We start from the raw sequence: 21,279 nt of genomic DNA, 5'->3' as shown, positions 1-21,279 counted from the left end.
AAAAGGTATTAATTAATTTTTTAAAAAATTTAAAGTAATTTTTAAAATTTTAAATTTAATTAATGGAAAGAAGCCTTGATTAGTTCGCATTCATTTTATGGGCCCTTTTCAAGTCCATTGCATATTGGGCCGGCCCATAGGAACATTGTGATTTTTTAATTTTAAAATATTTAATTCTTTCACGAACAGTTAATTCCAAATATTTTATTTAAGAAAATGTTTTTTTAAAGGCTTAAAAAAAAATAAATATAAACGTTTAGCTCAATTATTGATAATAACAATTAACAACAACATTAATATTTTTATTCTGTTTAAAATTAATATTAAACAAGAACTCAACCAAACACAAAGAAAGATGAAAGAAAGCCTTAGAATAAAGGCTTCTTTCCATCTAACAATCCCATCAACTGATCCACAACTTGGGGCCCCGCATCACGCAGACCAGAATGCATTAATTCATTAGTAATCCACAGCCTTGTTCCTGCTATTTGGGAAGCTGTCTCCATGGCCAGCTTCAAGTTGACAAACATATCTTCGTAATATACCGCAGCTGCGACCGGAACCTGTTGTCGGAATCCAGAAAATATGTTACTTTTTTGTCAACAGAGACGCCTCGAGGTAACCCGAACGCTCGTCGTGATTCGTGACAAGTTGTTACGGTAAAATAGACAGAATACCTTGTTATTTTTAAGAGCAGCAATGTCATATAGAGGAGGCCAATCCTCCTTATTAGCCAATATATTAGCCACGTCTTTGAACGGTTTCAAGGCATGAATCTCGTCAAACATCCACGGGAAGATCATCTACAAAAGCATTACAAACGGAGATATTGTCTGCTTTAGCCCGTAACATGTCACTGTTAGCCTCATAGTTTAAAACACGTCTACTAGGGAGAGGTTTCCACACTCCTATAAGAAATGTTTTGTTCCCCTCTCCAACCGACGTGAGATTTCACAATCCACCCCCATTGGGGGCCCAGTGTCCTTACTGGTACATCGCCCGATATCTGACTCGGATACCGTCACAATCGCCCTTTTCTTGGCAGCAGATTTAGCGATTGTGTGGCACTCACTCTCAGCACTGAGTGAGTCAAGCCAACTTAGAATCGCATCTCCTACGGTCAGGCAGCGTATGCTCAAGCCTGCAACACAACGGCTTAAATAACATATAACTTTTCGGGTAGGGAGTTTTTAAGTCAAATACTTCACGAGCAGAAGTTCCAAAGACGAGCTAAACTAGACGACTATTTATTTGATGAAAATAAAAGACGAGCACAGTTTGAACTAACCTCTCCAGTGAAATACACAGGAAATCCATCCTTTACAGCCTTATTTGCATCAAATTTGCTACCCACTTCATTCCTTATTCTTTCAGCAGACCAACGAGATGAGGCGCCCTTTGGGGAACAGGAAGTGGCAAAAACTCATCTCAACACAGAGTTCCAATAGGCCAAAATCTAATTGTAAAACCAAAAAAAGGAGGCTACCTGGCAGTAAACAGATTCATTCAAGAGAGCATAAAGAGGATTCGAACCGAATGGTATCCAGTTATCAATCTGCATGTGTCCTAATTGCATACAATCAATCAAGAATAAAGCTAATAGAAACTGTGGAAGGAATACTAACCTCGTTGAGGAAGAAAAAACTGATTCGTTTCGGTGCTCCAGGCACTATTATAGGATCCCATACTCTCTCAAACCTGCCACAATAGAGGCCATTCAGCCATTCACTTGTCCAAAAGTTAGAGACCAGAGAGAAAAAGATAGAGGTATTACAGATAGTGCAAGCGCTCAAAACCAGTGCTGAACCCCAAAGCAGAAAGACCAAGAGTTTGCAGTCCTCTGGGTGTCAAGATACCACCAGAGGGAAGAGGAACCTAGACAAAACCAGAAGGAAAATGGGGTTTTTTTCAGGGAGCTGAGAGAATTTTTAAGCATTCAGATGAACTCACCCCGCCGCCATTCTCTTCCAAGTATTTCACAACTTCCTGGACTGATTCAACATCCTGAGGGTATCTCTTGTAGTACTTTTCATTTTGGATTAGAACCTGTTCAAGGCCTGCTCTATATACAGAATCTGCCATGCATCCATTCCCAATTGGAGGGATTCCACCACTTATAAGGACTTGTTTCAGTCCTTGTGGTGCAAAGCTCAAATACGTAAGTGCACAAAAACCCCCATAGCTCTGCGAAGGGAAAAGGAGAATTTGCTTGAATTTGGAGCCATATTCAGAAGTCTCAAAGCTCAACAACATTAAATACCTGACCCAAAATGGTCCAAGGAGCAGCATCAGGAACAAGACGAATCCTAATAAATTCAGCATCATTAACTATGTTATCAGCTCGAAAATGTTTCAAATAATTGGCTAAATCCTCTGCGGTTTGAAATTGTGACATGGACGATGGAGTCAAGGGAGTTGATAATCCTGTTCCTCGCTGCAAGGTGGAATAAAAGATCAAGGCAACACTCGTTTATATTTTCAAATGCCTTTGCTCAAAGGTAGTCAAGTCAGTCAAGTCAACAAAAGGCATGCCTCATCCATCAATATAACACGAAATTCTTCACATGCTTTTTGTATCCATCCACTGGCTTCGGTTGGTCGGGGGCACTCGAACCCGGGTCCTCCTTGTAAGTATAAAAGGTATGGCATTGGTTGCTCCTCTTTCCCCACTGCATTGCAGATTCTGTATTAGCTAAGGATAAAATGTACTAAAATCATAATTGGTTTAACTGTACAAAAAGAAACAACCAGAGAAGTTTCAACACTTGAAGGATTTGGTCATAACATCATTGAATATTTGAGGAGTCATTGAATCAGTAGCTTCAGCAGTATTCAGCCTCTCAATGCAATATGATTATTTGTATTCTGATTAAGATGTCTACATATATTCGGAGTGCCCTTTTGCATTCTAAACCAGTTTCAATGATTTATATCAATTGATGTTCGGCTAATATGAACGTAGCTTAGCTAATTGAGATATAAATCATCAACAAAAATGTTCAAAATTTGAATGAAATGTAAAAAAGATGATCAATGTTAGAAAATTTTGTTCATTTATCAAATACCATAAGCACAACCCAGGACCCGTTAGAAAGTCCCGATTATTACTTACAACCCATGTATGTATGGTGGTGGGGACAGGACGGGAATTATAGGGATCGAAGTCAAGGAGGTAATCTATGTCTCCATTTAAGAGAAATCTCTCTCCATTCTCTGTGGATCCCCATCCTAATTTCTTTTTTAACTTAATAATCATTTCTATGAAAACATAATAGAAGAATTGGCGTTGAAATGGATAGAAATAATGAATAAAATTATTTAACAAATAATGAGAGATAATTTTACCCAAGAGGTGGCCTTTAAAAGTGACAAACCTTTTACAAAGAGAACTACACGTAACATTTTTATTCTTTATACAAAAACAACACCCATATTTATGACTTTTTCTATGGCCACAAATAGTGTATACAATAGATTCCACGTCATGTTCATAAAACATCTAGTTTTTTTTTTTTTTTTGCTTCCACAAACATATTTGTTTGGAATCACTTTTCAAACATTTAAAAATATATTTTTCGTTTAACACTTTTTAAAATAGTGATGGAAAGATAAAAAATGAACTATAACACCATTACTTCGAAAAATCAATCAACAAATAGAACAAATCTGCTATATATAACAAAAATCAGTCTCCACCAGATTACGTGTTATAATTAGAGATGTCCATGAGACAAGACGAGGATAGAAAATTCTTCCTCAACCTCGTCCCCACCTCCTATTTCAATTTTCATTCCTACAAAATTCTCCATTCATTTTCACAAGGATCGAGTTCTATGCGAGAAATTTTTCTCGATTTTTTAATATATCTATTTTAGAAAACATCCGTTTCAAAGAACTTTTTAATTAAAAAAATTGTAAAACATCCTAATAATTCTATTATTATTTCATAAAAAATAGTATCTAACATAATTTCTAAAAATTTAAATTTCAATATAATAATATAGTTTTTCAAACTTTTTTTTTTATATATATATAGGAGGGTTAGGGAGGGAAAGTATAATTCTCGTCTTAACCCTAAAATTTAAATTTCAATATAATAATATAGTTTTTCAAACTTTTTTTTTTATATTACAGGCTATAGGTCCTGTAATAACTCTGTCAGTTGACAAATAAATGAAGGGGGTTAGCTGGCTAACCCAAGAAAAGAAGGTTTGGATTGTTTAAGGAAGCTGAGTTGGATTGTTTAAAGAAGGTAAGTAAGAGAACTTTCTTGGTATGGCTGAGGTCTATTTGGTAAATAATGGTTATTCTCACTTACCGAGGAGACGTGAGTCATAGATCGTATACTACCAGGGTGCACCTGGTAGACAGTTAGTATGGGTGCAAGTGACCATAGTGGTAGTTTGTGTATAGTGCACATGTTACCTCATACACACAAGACTTACGACCTCATACACACAAGACTTACCTGCAAGCCCGTCATAGAACAAGTTGACTCGCGTGCTGGTAGCACAAAGGTAAGGATAGACTTTGAAAAACATAAACAATAAGCTACTACCTAATCCTACATTATGACCCCGAGGGATTTAGTCATGCACCCTAGTGTGTGAGCACAAAGGGTCAAGGTATGGATAAGCCTTATTATAAGCTAGCATGTATGTAAGTCATAGTAAGGACTAAGGCTAAAATCAGTATATGAACACTAAGTCCAACGAGAGCCTATAAATAGGTTCTTTACTGAATATTTTATACTCATCCCATGTTATTCATTTGTTTTTAGATGGGGTGCAGATCACAGTTGAGGGTGGGAGTGTGTGAAGCCGTGCAACTGCTGGGAGCCCTTAGATCGAGTCGTCTTCCTCCTTTGCCATTTTATTATCTTAAAATGTTGTTTTGATGTATTTTGAGTAAACTATTTGAACTAATCTCGGAGCCGCTATTTTGTATTTTTTAATTAACTGTAGGTGAGTTTTAATGCATATTTAAATTTAAAATTTTCCTGGTCTTTTTCACCTTTAAATTTGAAAGGGTTTTTTTTTTTTTTTTTTTTCAAACATGGAAGTAAAATTTTCATCTCATATTTAATATATACATATATATGTATATATCCAAACCGTACCGGTTGGGTTTGGTTGGGTTTAACGAACTTCTGTGTCTAATCCAACTACCTTTCCAACTATACCAATTTGGGGAAAGCTTGAGAAAATATCAAACATTAAAGTCCTGACAAAACGCAGACCTTGTTTGAAACAAATCATACTTTCTTAGAACTATGACAATTATGGCCATTGCTACGCTTCTTGTGCGCTTTTCTTTCAAGTCTGTAAAGGGCTCAGATGCATCAGAAAATGATACTTCCGAAGATAAGGCTCAAGTTTGAAGCAGAAGTAATCTACGAGACTCTCACCAAATGATTCATTAAGAAAATCCAATAGAGTTCGGTGTAAAGCGTTTAAAATTAAGAAATTAAGAGTCTCTTTAGAATGACTTTAAAGTGTTTTTAGAAGTTATTCCAAACCGATCATAATATGCCTCATGAAAACAATGAACCTTTAAGCCCTCACGTTTCCAACCGTTTTTGTAAGATCCCACATCGTTTGGAGAAGGGAACGAGACATTCCTTATAAGAATGTAGAAACTTTTTCCTAGTAGATGCGTTTTAAAACCTTGAGAGGGAGCCCTTGAAAGAAAAGCCTAAAGAGGACAATATTGACTAGCGGTGGGCATGGGCTGTTACATAAAGTATTAGAGCCAAATACCGGACGGTGTGCTAACGAGGACGTTGGACCCCCAAGGAGGTAGATTGTGAGATCCCACATCAGTTAGAGAGGGGAATGAACCATTCCTTATAAAGGTGTGGAAACCTCTCCCTAGTACACGTGTTTTAAAATCTTGAGGGGAAGCCCTTGAAGGAAAAGCCAAAAAATGACAATATTGGTGGATTTGGGGTGGTTGCCAACAAAATGTTGGATCTGAGTTCCGAGAAGGAAGAGTATATAATAGATCTCTAAATTTGAAGTTTCATAAGCTGCATCTACATAAAACTAAGATATTTAATGGATGTATGAAGCTAGTTCAAGAGATGTGTATTCAAGCTAGATCAAGAGATATCAATCCACTTCCATAAAATTCAAAACTACTGACAAAAAGACTATGATCAGATACCTGGATGCATAGTGCAGGATTACCAGCAAACTTAAAGCACTCCGTCTTTGTAGCCGTTGGGTAGATAGAATTGACTGAACTATAAAACTAAATAAGCTTCAGGCAAAAATCATAAGAACAAGGATCCTGTCTCACCATTCGATTGATATGTGTAATAAACCAGAAATACGGAGTTCATTCAAACATCCGGCCAATTCGAGAGCTCTCCACAAGAACATTGTTGATACGGAATCACTACAAGAGAAGTAAGATTCGGATTACTTTATTGATCAAATATCTCAAAACAAGATCACTTGTTTAAGATTCAAATTACTCTACAAGTAAGATCGATGATGTCAAACTTTAATGATTCTATACATGCAACCTAAACTATATAGATTTGCAAAGAAACTTAGCCCTAATGATAAGGAATCACTTGGATCAATCATGTCAAGCTTGAATGTTTCTAAACATGCAACCTAAACTATATAAAAATGCAAAGAAACTTAGTCATGGGCTATAAAGGAAGCACAAATGCTCTTTTTACTACATTTTCCAAGTCTCTTTACAAATATAACAAACATGGCTTTATATAGTATCAAAATGAAAACTCTTGACCTTTCATGAGACATTTCAAGAGTTGTAACTTTCATATCTTAAGACTATAATTAGCCCTAGATAAATGTAACCTTAAATTTGTAACCATCCAAGAATCTTCCTTAAATTTTATATTAAGTTCATATCAACTATTCTACGACAGGGGCCTAACAATATCAGGCTAGTGATGAGTTCAGTCAGAGATGAAACTTTCTCCAAATTCAATCACGCAGACACAACTTGTGCTTCAAAAGACAGAATATAACCTCTTCTAATCCAAAATTTTAAGAAGCTCCAACCTCTGTGGGTCAGAGTGTTGAATAGATTTAGACTACCAAAGCTTGTAATGTAATGCATTCTGAATTAAATTTCAGTTCACCATCAAATTTCCTTCAGAAACATATAAATTCATTTGAAGAATGCAACATCCTACCAAACTAACCAGGTTAATACCCAACTACAAAGCTGTTCAAAGAAACAAAACCATAAATGAAAAACAGAAGCTAAAATAGACCGAGAATTTCAACTTCCATAAGGTGCTCGACGAAATGCCTCAGAAAGAATAATGGGATTCTACAAGAAAGCTTACCTAACGAGAATTTGAGGGAAGTCGGGAAAGCAGGGAGCCAAGTCGAAGAGGGAGGAGCGGCACGGCGGAGCAGCGAGTGACTGCCATTTCAAAGCGTAATCACTGATCTTCAAAGAACCCATTATTCTCCTGGTTTTGTTGCATCGAGTTTGTGATGTCCATTCCATGAACACAATGAACATTAGAGAAGGATTTAGCAGAAGTTGGAAATTTTCCGGGGCTTAAAATTTATTGAAATTCTCAGCCGTTCAAAACAGAGATGCTGAAGATTGGAAATGGAATATGGATTGATGGAACAGTTTGTGAAGGGTTTGTGCTTTTCCCAAAAGCCACCAGACGAAAATGATGGTTACTTCTTTATTCACCACTTTTGGCTTCAACAAATATATCTTTTTATCTTTCCCAATCTATACTTTCTTTTAATACCCAAATCCCAATTCTTCATTTTCTCTCCATATAAATTATAATTTTTATAAAAATGACCATTTTAACCTTCCGAGTTACGAACTTATCTCTGTACTTTTCTTCATCACTCGTGTTCATCGTTAAGTGAAATCGTACATCAATTATAGACGAAAACAAAACATTACTTATAAGAGTGAAAATTTTCACGAATAAAATTGAAAGTATCAAAATTTTCAAATTTCTCAAAAAATAAACTCTAACTCAAATCGAAAAAAAAAAACAAATCTCACACTTCAAGAATAAACTCAATGTCCTTCAAAATCCAATGTTCTTCAGTTTTTTGAGTTGGATGGTATGGGTTGTTCGAGTCATTGGATTACATGAACACCCTTAATACTAACATACTTTAGTCGATCGTTTTCCATTCATCTCTCGTACCGACATAATATAGAAATATTAGCACTTTTGATAAAAAATAATAATAATAATAAATAAAGCTTGTTTGAAAAGCATTCCCAAGAACATCCAAACGAACGAACAAACAAGCGTTGTGAAATGGAACCAAAAACAAAACACAAAGGTTGAGCCGTACGAAGAAACAGAATCTCTTAATAAAAAAAAAAAATAAATAAATAAAACAAAAGAAAATCAAGTTTTGGACGCAATTATACAATCTTGAGGTTGAATGGCTACCATTTTATCTTTACCCACTGGCATCAACTAAGTGAAAAAATTCCGAATTATCTTTTTTAAAATAAAAATAAAATAAAATAAATTAAATAAAATCTGATTCTCCACCATTGCTGTCCTCGGACAAGCATTTTGGAAAGGAAGCATATTCTTCATCCCCATACCCATTTTTTCTTCACAAAAACCTCTCTAATTTCCATCTCTGTCAACGCATTACCACGTCATCCATGCCTTCATTCCACTCCATTTCTTTTCATTAGTCAACAAACTCCAAAATTCCCACAAAACCCACTCCATCTCGCACTTCAAAATCACTGTTCTTCTACAATTTTTGTTCTAAAATTACAGGGAAAAGAAAAATGGATACAGAGAACATCATGACTTCGTTAAAACCTTGTTCAAATCTTTGATCTAACTTTGATTTTACAGATCTCTATCTCAAAACAGAAAAAAAAATGGGTTGGAAATTAGTTTACCAGGGGAGTTTTACAATTTCGCTGTCTGGGTCTCCGTTGAACGACCATGGAAGATCGAAATTCCCCGGAAATTGATCGGAAAAACACTCGTCGGTGGTTGGGCTGTCGAGTTCTTCAAAACCCATATAGAAATCGTCGCTCACGATCAAATCGGAGACTCCCAGGTCGTCGTCTTCTTCATCTTCGGCTAACAATTCCTCTTTCTCTTCTTTGCTCTCTGTGATCGTACTTTGGTCTTCCGACGAACAAACGGGCTGCTTCGGGTCGGGTTTTTCGGATCCGGAGGAAGCCGGCGTTTGCGTGTTGGGCTTTTGACGGGTAGAGCCGGCGAGAGAATTCCGGTGAGTCGGCGCTGGGTGGTTGTGCTCCGCCGTGTACGTGACTATGAACATTCCCGGGTCGGATCTGTTCCGCTCGACTTGTTTCCGGGCCATGCAACCCTTGGAACTGCTACATCTGTAATATCCCCTGTTTTTTTTTTTCCAAAATCACACAAATTAGTTTCAACACCTTAAAAAAAAAAAACCCTAATTTCAGCGTTTAAATCGAGCTCGAACCTTGGATATGGAGATCCTTTAATGGGTTTTTGGCCATATTTCCGCCAAGCCCAAATATCCGAAGACAGAGACTCCGCCGGAACTTGACAGACTTTCTTCAGCTGATTCTTCCTAAAACAGAGCGTCAAAAAAATCAGAAGATCAATCAATTAGCTTAACAAAAAAACATTTCCAGAATCAAGAAATTGAAGAATCATGCTCACCGGCGTTTAGATCTTGACGCAGAAACCGGGGCTGAATGGAGCTGTTTGGGGACATGGGTGTTCTGCCGTTGCTTCTGATGGGTCAGAATCTTAGCCGCCGGAGAAGAAAGCAGCAGCGGAGCAGACGGTGGCGGTGGCGGCGGAGAAGGTAGAGGTTTAGGGGAAAAGGGTTTGAAAAGCTCATGCAATTCTTCAGTGGAATTACAATTAGGCCCTTCGAATGGATCTTGAAGGGAGAAGAAATGGTTTGGTTGGTTGGTTAGGTCTCTACCAAAAGCAAAAGGGGTAGAGTTATTAGAAGTGGAAGAAACAGAGTAAAAGTCAGAAGAGGGAATGGTGGCGGCGGAGGACACGGCGGAGTAGCCTCTGACGACGGCGTGAAGATCCCAATCGACTTCCATTTTCATAGACAGAACTCTGCTCTGAGAATCTGTACCTTTGTCTCAGCTTCTTAAACAGGTTTTTTTTTTTTTTTTTTTTTTCTGAGAGAGAGAGAAAAAAAAACAGAGACAAAAGAAGGCGCTGACTTTTGGTTATAAGGGCGTAATGAGTAATGAGTAGGAAAAGAATTATATATAGAAACCAAAATACAGAGATAGAAAGAGAAAGTGAGTTTTTTTTTTTTTTTTTCACAAATCCAATTCTTAGAGAGAGAAAAAGTTTTTTTTTCCTTTCTAATTTTTCACTAAATTATAAAAATATATATTTTAAAATAAATTTACAATATTAACCTCCACCATATAAAACTATCTTAGTGTAAATTTGGTAGAATCTTAAACCTAAATTTAATTTAAACCGGTTAAATGTTAAGGATAATATCGTAATTTAACAGAAAAAGACAGGTGGGGTGGAGCCGTGGGAGAGGGCATCTCTATGCTATTATTTCCTCTCTTTTTTTATAATTTCTCTCTCTAAGAAAAAAAAGTTTATTTTTAAATACCCATTTAATTATTTCTTGATTTTTGTGGGGGGTTGACTTAGGAAAATGTCAAACTCCAAAACCCAAGTGGTTAGATGAGAGAGAAAAGAGGAGAGAGAAGGAAAGAGAGGTTGATTTTGATAAGCGTGAGGGTCCACACGCTACAATCCAAGCTCGTGATCGTACAGACAAAAAGACTCATTATTTATATTTTATTTTTAAAATATATATATATTAATGAAATTACAGTAGAAGGCGCGAGTGGACGTAGTGAAAACTGCAGCGCTCCTATCAATTTTATTGGACACAAAAGGTGGTCATTTTATTGGTGGGGTAATGCTTTAAAATTTTTCTATTTATTTTTTTAATATTTTTCCCTTATTATATATATATATAAAGAAAATATTAAATTTTTATTAATTTAAAAATATAAAAAATTAGTCGCCAAGACACTAAATTTTTACTTCAGGTGAAATTCGAGCTTCCAAATTTGCAACGGTTAATTAACACACTTGATATTTTTATTTGTCGACCCTAAGTTCAAATTTCAAATAATGTATTTAAAGTACTATGAGTCATAACCCTAACTCATACAGTAAGCAATATTTTTGTACATGAAATTAATTTTTTCCATAAATATACCGATATGTATTAAAGTATCTATTAAAGTTTGATAATTAAATGTATGATTTATTATTCACTTTTTATTGGTCCCATAAATAGTTTGCTTAATTTGGAATAGGATCGTTTCTAAATATATTTTTTTAATCTATAGTATTATTCTTAAATTTCATGTTAATCTTATTATAAGATTCATTTAATAATAATAATAATTTTAGCTTCTAAAACCCAACTTTAATTAGTAACCATTTATAATATCTTATTTATTATAATATATACTTTATGAGAATTTTATTTTCCTTTAACCTTTTTTTTTTTCGTTATAATATAATCCCTTATTTATTTATTCATTTATTGTGTCCAAAATAATTAATCATTAGTGTTTTGACTGAAATAACCATGGTTTTCTTCATCAAGAGGTAAAGAATGTCGTTGGTATTTATCTTAAAGGTAACTAAATTTACTTTATTTATTTTTGTTCTTCTGCCTCTTATTACTTGTATTGACTTTATGAGTTTAATATATTTTTTAATTTAACGCCACTATAATATATTAATTAAAATTTTTAAACACATTTTTTCGATCTTGTAAATTATGATGTTTTTAAAATATAATAAAAAAAATTTAAATTTATATAGCTTTTCATAATATTAATGGATAGTAAAAAAAAAAAAAACATTAATGGGGAAAAGAGAAATTATTTTATTTTATTTATTTATAGGAATGATTTTTTGGTTAATTGGTAAAAGATTCCAAGCATATTACAGTGTAAATAAGGGAATCTATTACTATTTTCGTGGCATAAACATAAAGACGTGACAGTCTTTTTTTTCTTATTATTTATTCTAAATATTTGGAATGAGACGTTTGCAATCCTTCAGCTTCAAACCTCCCTTCTTTTTGTCGTGAAAAAAAATATTTAAATTCCATCTCGATTTAGCTTCTAGATTTATTCCCTTTTTAATTCATGATTTTACGTAACCGTCTTTATTATTCGACCATTTAATATTTACTTTTCAAACTCATTTAGTATATATTTATGTGAGCTTATTAATACAAATATTAAAAATTATATAATTCTCGAATAAATGATATAAAAAAAATTATTTTTTTTATTATGAGGTTGGAGATTCAAATCCTCGTACTTTAATGTTGTGTTTGAAATTTTTGAATTTTTTTTAATGTGATAATTAATGAAGTAAAAGAAGAATGAAAAATACTGCGATTTATTCTTTATCTGTAAAGCTATGCTCGGTATTGATGCTAAAATAGAATGGAAACTTTATAAAATTAAATATTATAAAGTAAAGATTTTGGCAAAGAACACTCCTTCGATGCCTAAGATGCCGGAATCTGCAAATACTGTGCTGTAGCTGGCGGTAGCCGTTGCTAGTAGATTCGGCAAATGGGATTCGACCACGTGGTCTTCATGGGAAGCGAGTGTCGGTTGTGTTCTGTAGTCGAGCAAGTGGGCACGGAATGTACATGATGATCTGAATGTAGATCGGGCGGTGTTGAACAAGTCAAAGATTTGACTTTTATGTGTGAACTGTGTGGAGCGCGTAAATTTGACGGAACACGAGGCAACAGGGGTGAGTAGGCTTGACAGCTGGCAGGTTTTATGTGGGCCCTGCTTTCTTCTCTTCCTTTTTTATCTCTCCCAATCCCCACGCGTGAGCGTGCATTGTGATTTTCGCGAAACTAATTTCTTTTTTTTTTTTTTTTTTATAATTAAAATGACATTTAAAATCCGATTTGGAATCAGCTTGTCCCACCGTTGGATTACTTTAACGGCGCTGATCTGACAGTTGTTTATTTCTTTAATTTAAATTTAATCCTTTCTTTAATTTAAGAAGACAAATTTAATTGTTTTATTAATTAATGGATATACATCAAATATAACTTTTATTTTTATAATTATAAATTTTACAAAATAACAAAGCCAACAACGTTGAAGGGTAAAATTGTAATTTAATTTTAAATATACAGTTTTCTTCCGGGGAAGGGAAGGCGTTGGGTGCACCAAGACGTGCCTGCCACGAGTCTACGTGTAGGTATGGGACTCGGCCCAACTACTGTAATGCCACTGCCGTCTTATTATTATAATTAATTTCCTTTTTGTTTCTGTATGATCATAAAAATAGTAATGTTTTTTATAATATTAAAAATAATTAAATAAACCAAATCGAAGGTTTTATTTTATTTTTTATTTTATATTTTTTGCAAACTCTTAACTACGTCAGGAACGAATGATCAGTAGGCACGAAGGGTTGGACAGCTTCTAATATTTTAAATTTAGTAATTTTATCTTATATTAAAATTTCATTAATTAATTGAAGTAAATGTGTGAGTGTGACACTAAAATACATTTTATTCCCCAAGTTTATAATAATCAATATCCGTACTTAGGGACGGATCCACATAGTTTAATATTGGGTCGAAAAATCATATTATATAAACTTAATAAAAAATAATATTATATAAATTAAGTACTTAATGTCTGTTTATTGAATAAAAATGATATATTGTTTTATTTTACATTATTAGTTTGATTAATTAAGGCATTTTCTAAGTGGTTGATTAAATAAGATATTTTTATTTAAAAAATTAAGTATGCATATCGAAAAAAATAGAATGTGGGGTTTTAAAAAGACATAAGGACAAAATAATGTTTAAACCATTTTCTTTTTTATTTGGAATATTTTTTGGAGTAATAACTTTTTTTAAAAGAAAAATGGAATATTATTTATTTATTTATTATTATTATTAGCAAAAAATTTATTGACATTTTTCCCCTTCCATTTATGGTTTAAAAAAATTGAGACGTTGATCGAACGAAGGAGTGCACTGGGAATGTGATGATGTGATGCTGCGACTATCTTTCTATTTATTTATTTATTTTGATTATTTCTATTTTCAATTCATTTTTAGTTAAATATTTAATTATAATATTCCCACTCTCACCAAGTTTTATATAGTCTCTCTCCTAAGGAAAATATATTTCTAATATATTAAATAATTGATCTCTAAACAAAAACATTTAACTCACTTCAAAATTATATTTAAATATTAAAAAAGGCGAAAAAATAAATACAATATAGAGAAAAATATACGTTATCGTGCATGTTTCTATGATATTTACTTGCATTATAAAAAGTGGACGCTAAAAGATAATGAAAGAGAGTGTCGAGATTTTTGGTAAGTTGGAGATTTTTTTTTTTTTTTTTTTTGAATTATCAAAGGAACAAAGGTTGGTGCTTAGGAAATTTCTATCATTTTTCAAGTACACGCAAGTTACTAAATTTTCAATTATATTGCGAATTTCATTTATTATATCTCGTGATTAATATGGTTAAATGTGACAAATTAAAAATAAAAAATAATATATATATATGAATTGGACCATTCTGTTATAGGGTGGGGAGAAGGAATTGTGGGTTTGGCGCAAACACATTCCAAGTGATGGAACCATTTGATGAAACCCACCATTTTCAAAAAATAAAATAAAATGCAAATATCTTTTTTTACGCCCTATATTTTGAGTATTATTTAATTTCACCTTCGTTTATTTATGAATATTCAAATTTAATCCCTATACTTTTAATAAATTTTAAAACCAATCTATGTGATTAATTTTTTTAATAAAAAGTTATTGAAAAATATAAAGATTGTTTTATTTGTTTATTTTTATGTTAAAAACACGATTAAAATGTTATATATATTAAAAAAAAATCCCATAGCTCTCACTATCTAAAGAGATAGAACCCACCAATCCGCCACAAAGGAGAAAGAAGAACCTAAATTTATAATGTTTTATTATCCATTTAAAAAAAAAAAAAAAAATCGAGTGACCAAATGGCAAAGAAGAGTAAATATTTAGTTGCAATTTAGACCTCCATTTGTGGCATATTTTCCATCATTACAAATGGATAGGTCCTTTATTTCTTGCAAATTTCAAATCCACCCTTTTTCTCCATATACCTAAAAACAAAACACAGTAACTCAAACACACCACTGTCTTGTCCAATGAACTTTGACCTCTCAAAAACACTTCAACCCAATAAAATCACCTTTTTCTCCCTTTCTTCACCTAAATTTTACCTCTTTTTTTTTTTTTTTTTTCTACGAGCTTGCTAATCTTATGAACTACGAAACATAAATTACATGTTTTGCTTTAATCTACACATTTACAGACAAATCTGAAGTCCTATGAATTTTGTGTAAATATCATACAAATTCAAACTCTCAAATCAATTCAATCGGTTTTCTTTAAATCACATGGACGACACTTATTAATCAGTGATGTGACAATGTTTTGTTATGGCCTACCACCACAGCACACCCTATTTCTTGTGTGTGTGTGTGTATATATATATATATATAAATGCACATGATTTAAAAAGAAACTAAAAGAAAAAAGAAATAAAACTTTAAAAAATGATGAGATGTTAATTATCAAACTTCAATAATTAAAAATGTGGTTGAAGACAAAAATGACCAACAAAAATAAAAAGAAATTGTTATATAATATTCATGAACTAAATACAATATTTTAAAGCACAAAAAACAAAGATAGAATAAACACCAAAATGTTTTAAAAAACTAACATAAATTCTGAGTTTTTTGGGGGTAAAAATAGCGAGGAAAAGTACAATTTTTTTTTTTTATAATAAAAATAAGAAAATAAGAAATGAAAATTTAAAATTCTTTTTGAAAAAACAAAGAAGGGAATAAGATATTAATTACCATATTATACTTAAAAAAACAACAAACAAAATCTAAGAACATAGTAAAAATACACTCGTTCAACTCGAGTATAGCCTAGAGAATAAGAGGGAAGGGAAGCTTGAAATAAATAACTTAGAGAAGCGACTTGACAAAATTTTAACTCCCATTCTAGCATAACTCAACTAATAAAAACGCATATGTTGACTGGAAGTTCAAATTCGGTCGAACTAGAAAACAGAAGAAATCGTAAATCTCCGTTCGTATTCTATTAGCTGCGAATTAAGAACCATAAACACTTGGAAAAATGCAGAAACAAAAGCGAAACCATTTACAACTTATAAGAACAACCACCATGGGAGATAATTCAGTTCCCTGTCCCACAAATCAACCTAAGAATTGAATCTTAATAATGAAACTATCACCTTACTCCTAACTTAAGAAAAAATGTGTTCAAAGTTGGATTATTTTTCCCCCAAAAGAATATAATAATAAACAGTAACCAAAGGATGAGAAACTATTCCCTCAACTTTTCCAACTCTCTACCAATACTACCAACGAATTCGGGCATATAATTAGGACGTGCAGCTTATAGAATGCTTAACGGATGTGAAGGTACGAGACTTACAAGATCGTAGCTCGGATTTAAGGACGTATCAGTTTGAGTTGACCCACAGAGAGCTAAGACGAGATGCGAGTTTTGCACTCTTGTAATCCTCTCTGAGCTGGATAAACCTGATTCCAGAGAGAAACAAGTTCATATCATGATCATCACAAAGAACAATGTAGTTTGATGAGATGTTGACAAATACCTTTGTGCATCTTTCCGAATGCTTGGGGTACCCTCAAATAGACTTGAGAGACTTTCAGGAGCAACAATGAAGACATTGGCCATGCTGGAGAAAAGGAACACCAAGCAAGAGATTAGCCATAAAAGAAAGGATGATGTGATGCCAGACATCCGGAACAACCCAACTTACATGCCCAGTAACTCGAAATTTTCATCAACAGAAGGAGCGTTAAAACTGCGCACAAATTCTCCGTACTCTGTTATGTCACGCTTCAGACGTAGACCTCCGCTACAATCACGAAGAACACAAGCATAGATGAATTCAGTGAACCAAATGCCATTTTAGCCACAGCAACAGTTTTAGGTACGGTCAAGGAGAAAACAAAAATCCAAGAGATTTTGAGTTCTAGATCGTCAAACATATAGCTCGTTGTCGTCACTTCCGACAGGGAGAGAGTAATTACAAGGTTTGTTCTTGTTAAAAATTACTTAAATGACTTAAATGGCTCTAACCTACTAGGATTTAACGACAAGCATTGTTCAATTATCATTTCTACATTGGTTAAACAGCCACAAGGACCTTGCATCTTTATATATACTTTCTTGGAATTTCAAAGATTTGGTAAAAAAAAAAATTGAACTTCATGATTTTGCTATCTGTCAGTGGACAAATAAACATAACAATACGTCTAAAACTTCGGCCAACGTTCGGTTGACCAATAGGCAAATCCAAAAATCACCCAACAAACGAATTCACCAAATTATTTTTCACATGATGAACACTAGGACAATTACCTAGGATTGAAAGTGAACTTCTGCCAGTGGCTGAGGAGGCCTTTGTGGAACCGATTTCCCTGCAATGGAAAATTTCTCATTAATTCATCTATATTGTTCTCATTCAACGTAGGCTGTGCAATGGTAGAAGTTCTTCCCGATGCACGAGATGCTTCAATAGGATACCAAAAATATTACGTTAATGAGCATCGACATGGAAAAGGAGCATCAAAATACTATTTATCCACACACATTGACTAGAAATCACATGATTCTATCTGATACAATTATTCCCAGAAATCACAGTATTCTATCTGATGCCATTATTCTCTAGTAAACCAGAGAACTTTCAGAATCATACCAGCTCGGTTAAGAAAGCTTGCTTGTTAAGACCATCAAGAGCAGTAAACGCAGATTCAAGCACGCGAGAAAGGTAAGCCACAACTCTATCAAACAAAAAAAGATACATTGATTAATAAAATAAATTTGCATATCCAACACAAATGTTCGGTTGTCAGGCGACAGTGAACTTCCTGCCTAAAATAACAAACTTCAACTAACTGGCATCCATTGATCCATGAGTTGATGAATAGAGTCGGAAAGAAAACAATAATTTAACAACTTTTTGGCTACAAATTCCAAAAACCTTTTGCAATCCATTGAGTCGGATGTACCTCGTGCAAGCAATTGTTGGCCGATGATCAGGAGCCATTCCATCATCAGGAGACCTATAATCCGTAGCCTTCTGTTCAGCTGAAAGCAATCGCTCAACCTGCATATGGATAATAGCACAAGAAATTATGATACGAGCAACTTGGATAAATTAGACATTGTTAAGTATATGGGTTGAGAATAAAATTCCAAGCAAAGATAGATTGGACAAGAAGTTAAATGTAAAATGAGAGGATGTATCGGCTAACACGCCTACTAATCCATTATTTTGACCGAATCACCGACACACGGCAATAACTGACCTCAGCCATTACAGTTTCGATGCACTGGTGCAGTCCTTTATAGGCTGCAGCCTCTGCAGTAGACATAGCTGTTGACATCTCTTCGCATGAAGCAGCATGGGCACCATCCACCGGGAGCAAGAGCCGGGAAATCGAGTTTGCAAAGTACTACAAAAGAGAGTTCAAATCATTCTTTGTATATGAAGGAACTGGTATCGACGTGGCTAAATCAGAGAGCATCGTCGTACTTGCTGGACTATTGCCACACTACTACCACAACGTTGTACAGCAACCATGAAAGATTTGAAACTGCTTTCACCAGCTGCTGCTGCTGCTTCTGCCTGCACACATGATTTAAGACAGTTTCCATGGTCACTTTTGAGTAAACTAAGGCAATAACTTTTACGAAATCTTAGATAATTTTGGATGCAATAAAAAGAGTAATGAATGATCAGAAAATTACTGCGGAAGCAGCTGCAGCAGCCACTCTTCTACTAACACTTGTACCCAGCACAAACCTTTCCCTCAAAGCAGCTGCCTCGGTCAAGCTCTCCCTAGCCCGTTCAAGGCCATCTGTGATATACTGACTGACCTGCAATTAGAAAAGACGAAAAATAAACCCCAAGTACATACAAAACCAAAATGGAAAAAAAATGGAAGTTTGCAATTGAATTTACCACTTACTTCATCAAGCAGACAAGTAAATATAGTTCTTATATTGGCCGTCACAGTAGCAGGCTGCAGGGGAACATACAAATGTTGACAAATGGAAGGAAAATGTTCAAAATCTAGTTATCAATGTTATTGATTGTAGACACTGTTCATCCCGGTCTGAAATCGTTCAATTGGAATGCATAGTGGATAACAGAACTGATTGAAAGAACAAATATTACTTGAGAGGAGAATAAAGTGCATCGAGAAATTGCTTCCTCATTCCATCGCACAAACTCGGTAACAACAGTAACAGAAATTTGCTGAGGTGAATTTGACATCGAAACTCCTTTCGCACGTCCTATAGAACCAGATGACTCAGAACCTTGCTGATTCTCAGTACGTAACTCTTCCATCTGCAAAGCAAACATATTTAGTTCCTGATAAAAACATGAACTGAAAAATCAAGTCAAAACAAAGCATTTGTGGTAAACCTTAGCCTGATACAGCTGTGTGAGAGATGCCTGCTCATGCTCCGGATACTCCTCCTTGTGAGTAGAAAACAAAGACTCCGTGAGGCCTGAACCAACCATTTAAATTTTATGTCACCGCAATAAAATAAAATATTGGGGACTCGACAAATAATTGAATAACACCGGCATTAAATTAAACGAGTGATGATAAAAAGTACTACAGATACAGTTAGTGTTTAAAATACAGTAATCATCAGCTATTAAATAAATAGTGCAATTCTCAGAATGAGTGATAAACACAAAATTTATGAATAAATCAAGGGAAGTTGAAAATATTAGCTATTACCTTCGACGTCCAAATCACCACATCCAACAGCTCGTAGGTCTCTAGCAAGCTGTTGTGTTTTCTCATATGCCACCGCCAGCATTCTAAGGTACTAAAAAAACACATATCCAAAACAGTCACACAATGATCCATATAGAAGATCAATTGGAAGTATCAAGATTCTAGTAGATCCACCCACCAATAACAGCCCGCCTTCTTCCATTGGAGGAAGATTCACAAGGGATGGCTTCACCAATAACTTGTCTAAAAGAGCCGTGACCCGTTGCTCCAATACACGCTGTAATTACACATCATAAAATCAGATTCATTGCAAATGCATACTAACATCCTGCTTTAAAGATAAAATATTGAACAAGGAAACTGAGAGAGATAATGTTGTAACATGCCTGGACTAAGATTGACATAACATCATTCGGAGAAGGAAATACTGCCATTATAGTTGCAGCTTCTTTTCTTACAGTATCTGCAGAACGTACAATCAAGATATAACAAATTCATAGAGAAAAATGCCCAAATGAGTGATCCTTTCCACTTCCCAACCTGTAATTTCTTTGTACAAGGAAGATAGCCCACGAGCAACATTGTTAGGAGTGGCCTGCAAACCCTGCTCACCAAGGACCAATCTGGTGTCCGCATTCATAATTTCAACATCGATAAACATGGGACGTGTTGCCACATAATGTTGCATGGCACTAGTACCTCTGTTAAACTGCATGAGAGGTTTCAATGATCAAACTCTTCTGAAAAAAGGGTGCTGGTTCTTTGATGAAGTAAGATGTTTCCCCACAATTTCATCAATACCTCCATCATTATCAATGTGATACTTCACTAATTTCTTGAACTTAAACAGTTTTTTATTATCCCTCATGCATCAGTGACGATGATACTGTAAGGAGAAAACTTGTAAACTAAAATATTCGTAAGCAATCTGCTGTTTTGAACTTGGACATTAGGGTTATTAACATGCAGCCTAATGAGTGATCAGCAAGCCATGTTCATTGTTATAACCATATTTTAAAAATAATTAAAAATAATAATAATAATAAGTAGGAAAAAAAAGAGAATACAGAGCATGTAAGTGGGGTAATTTGATATCAGTGAAGAGACCAAAACGACAACTGGTTGTATCCATAAGACGCAATTACCTGTGAAAGAATTTTAGCACATTCAGCCATAGTAGATAATTCTCTTCTTTGTGATGCTGCATCGAAACGAGACAGCAATCTGTTCTCCAATTCTACAAAAAAAGAAAAAAAAAAAAAAGAAAAAGAAGAATGATGGTCAATAGTTTCAACTTCACTTCCCTTTTCTTTTCTTCTTCTTTCTTCGTTTTGTGTGTGTGTGTGTGTGGGGGGGGGGGGGGGGG

The 21,279-nt window shown here is 34.3% G+C and overlaps 3 protein-coding genes across 13 annotated transcripts in view; all 3 read right to left on the bottom strand.

Moving 5' to 3' along the window:
• Positions 1-242: 242 nt before the first annotated feature.
• LOC111480091 (proline iminopeptidase-like) lies at positions 243-7,675 on the bottom strand. Of its 5 annotated transcripts, none has more exons than XM_023125039.1 (11): positions 7,331-7,672; positions 6,301-6,399; positions 2,533-2,669; positions 2,261-2,434; positions 1,951-2,184; positions 1,775-1,875; positions 1,626-1,698; positions 1,487-1,555; positions 1,289-1,396; positions 678-803; positions 243-563 (listed from the first exon to the last, which is right to left on the bottom strand). In XM_023125039.1, the coding sequence occupies exons 2-11, from the start codon at positions 6,341-6,343 to the stop codon at positions 369-371; spliced, it is 1,260 nt and encodes a 419-aa protein (XP_022980807.1). In that variant the 5' UTR covers positions 6,344-6,399; positions 7,331-7,672; the 3' UTR covers positions 243-368. The 5 variants fall into 5 exon arrangements, with proteins under 5 accessions (XP_022980807.1, XP_022980809.1, XP_022980808.1 ...); XM_023125041.1 differs by lacking the exon at positions 7,331-7,672 and adding an exon at positions 6,166-6,239; XM_023125040.1 differs by lacking the exon at positions 7,331-7,672 and adding an exon at positions 6,166-6,252 and having other exon boundaries at positions 6,301-6,388.
• A 1,026-nt stretch (positions 7,676-8,701) lies between these two features.
• LOC111480081 (WRKY transcription factor 22) lies at positions 8,702-10,212 on the bottom strand. The gene is made up of 3 exons (XM_023125030.1): positions 9,662-10,212; positions 9,459-9,569; positions 8,702-9,369 (listed from the first exon to the last, which is right to left on the bottom strand). Exons 1-3 carry the CDS (start codon positions 10,066-10,068, stop codon positions 8,898-8,900), a joined length of 990 nt encoding a protein of 329 aa, XP_022980798.1. The 5' UTR covers positions 10,069-10,212; the 3' UTR covers positions 8,702-8,897.
• Positions 10,213-16,173: 5,961 nt separating this feature from the next.
• Positions 16,174-21,279, bottom strand: part of LOC111479005 (exocyst complex component SEC10b-like) — an 8,968-nt gene continuing 3,862 nt past the window's right edge. For all 7 annotated transcript variants that reach the window (XM_023123422.1, XM_023123423.1, XM_023123419.1 and 4 more), the window contains 17 exons: positions 21,059-21,150; positions 20,454-20,622; positions 20,300-20,376; positions 20,092-20,190; positions 19,914-20,004; positions 19,589-19,674; positions 19,337-19,510; positions 19,128-19,181; positions 18,907-19,035; positions 18,692-18,784; positions 18,465-18,611; positions 18,165-18,262; positions 17,852-17,936; positions 17,512-17,570; positions 16,907-17,005; positions 16,739-16,822; positions 16,174-16,661 (listed from right to left, as the gene is read on the bottom strand). In XM_023123422.1, coding sequence (XP_022979190.1) covers positions 16,583-16,661; positions 16,739-16,822; positions 16,907-17,005; positions 17,512-17,570; positions 17,852-17,936; positions 18,165-18,262; positions 18,465-18,611; positions 18,692-18,784; positions 18,907-19,035; positions 19,128-19,181; positions 19,337-19,510; positions 19,589-19,674; positions 19,914-20,004; positions 20,092-20,190; positions 20,300-20,376; positions 20,454-20,622; positions 21,059-21,150 — 1,715 coding nt within the window. In that variant the 3' untranslated portion in view covers positions 16,174-16,582. The remainder of the gene's footprint in view (positions 16,662-16,738; positions 16,823-16,906; positions 17,006-17,511; positions 17,571-17,851; positions 17,937-18,164; positions 18,263-18,464; positions 18,612-18,691; positions 18,785-18,906; positions 19,036-19,127; positions 19,182-19,336; positions 19,511-19,588; positions 19,675-19,913; positions 20,005-20,091; positions 20,191-20,299; positions 20,377-20,453; positions 20,623-21,058; positions 21,151-21,279) is intronic.

Source organism: Cucurbita maxima, unplaced genomic scaffold (genome assembly GCF_002738345.1).
Source record: "Cucurbita maxima cultivar Rimu unplaced genomic scaffold, Cmax_1.0 Cma_Scf00005, whole genome shotgun sequence".
In the NCBI taxonomy this organism is placed as follows: Eukaryota; Viridiplantae; Streptophyta; class Magnoliopsida; order Cucurbitales; family Cucurbitaceae; genus Cucurbita; species Cucurbita maxima.
This window is presented reverse-complemented; position numbering and strand designations above follow the sequence as displayed.

What these genes read in the sequence shown, in the direction of transcription:
- LOC111480091 (XM_023125039.1), bottom strand. Translation starts at nt 6,343, where the DNA reads ATGAACTCCGTATTTCTGGTTTATTACACATATCAATCGAATG. An exon ending in TGGAAGAGAATGGCGGCGGG is followed by an intron (nt 1,876 to 1,950) that starts GTGAGTTCATCT and finishes GGTTTTGTCTAG; the next exon opens with GTTCCTCTTCCCTCTGGTGG. An exon ending in GTTTTTTCTTCCTCAACGAG is followed by an intron (nt 1,556 to 1,625) that starts GTTAGTATTCCT and finishes GGACACATGCAG; the next exon opens with ATTGATAACTGGATACCATT.
- LOC111480081 (XM_023125030.1), bottom strand. Translation starts at nt 10,068, where the DNA reads ATGAAAATGGAAGTCGATTGGGATCTTCACGCCGTCGTCAGAGGCTAC. An exon ending in GCGTCAAGATCTAAACGCCG is followed by an intron (nt 9,570 to 9,661) that starts GTGAGCATGATT and finishes GCTCTGTTTTAG; the next exon opens with GAAGAATCAGCTGAAGAAAG. An exon ending in AAAGGATCTCCATATCCAAG is followed by an intron (nt 9,370 to 9,458) that starts GTTCGAGCTCGA and finishes AAAAAAAAACAG; the next exon opens with GGGATATTACAGATGTAGCA.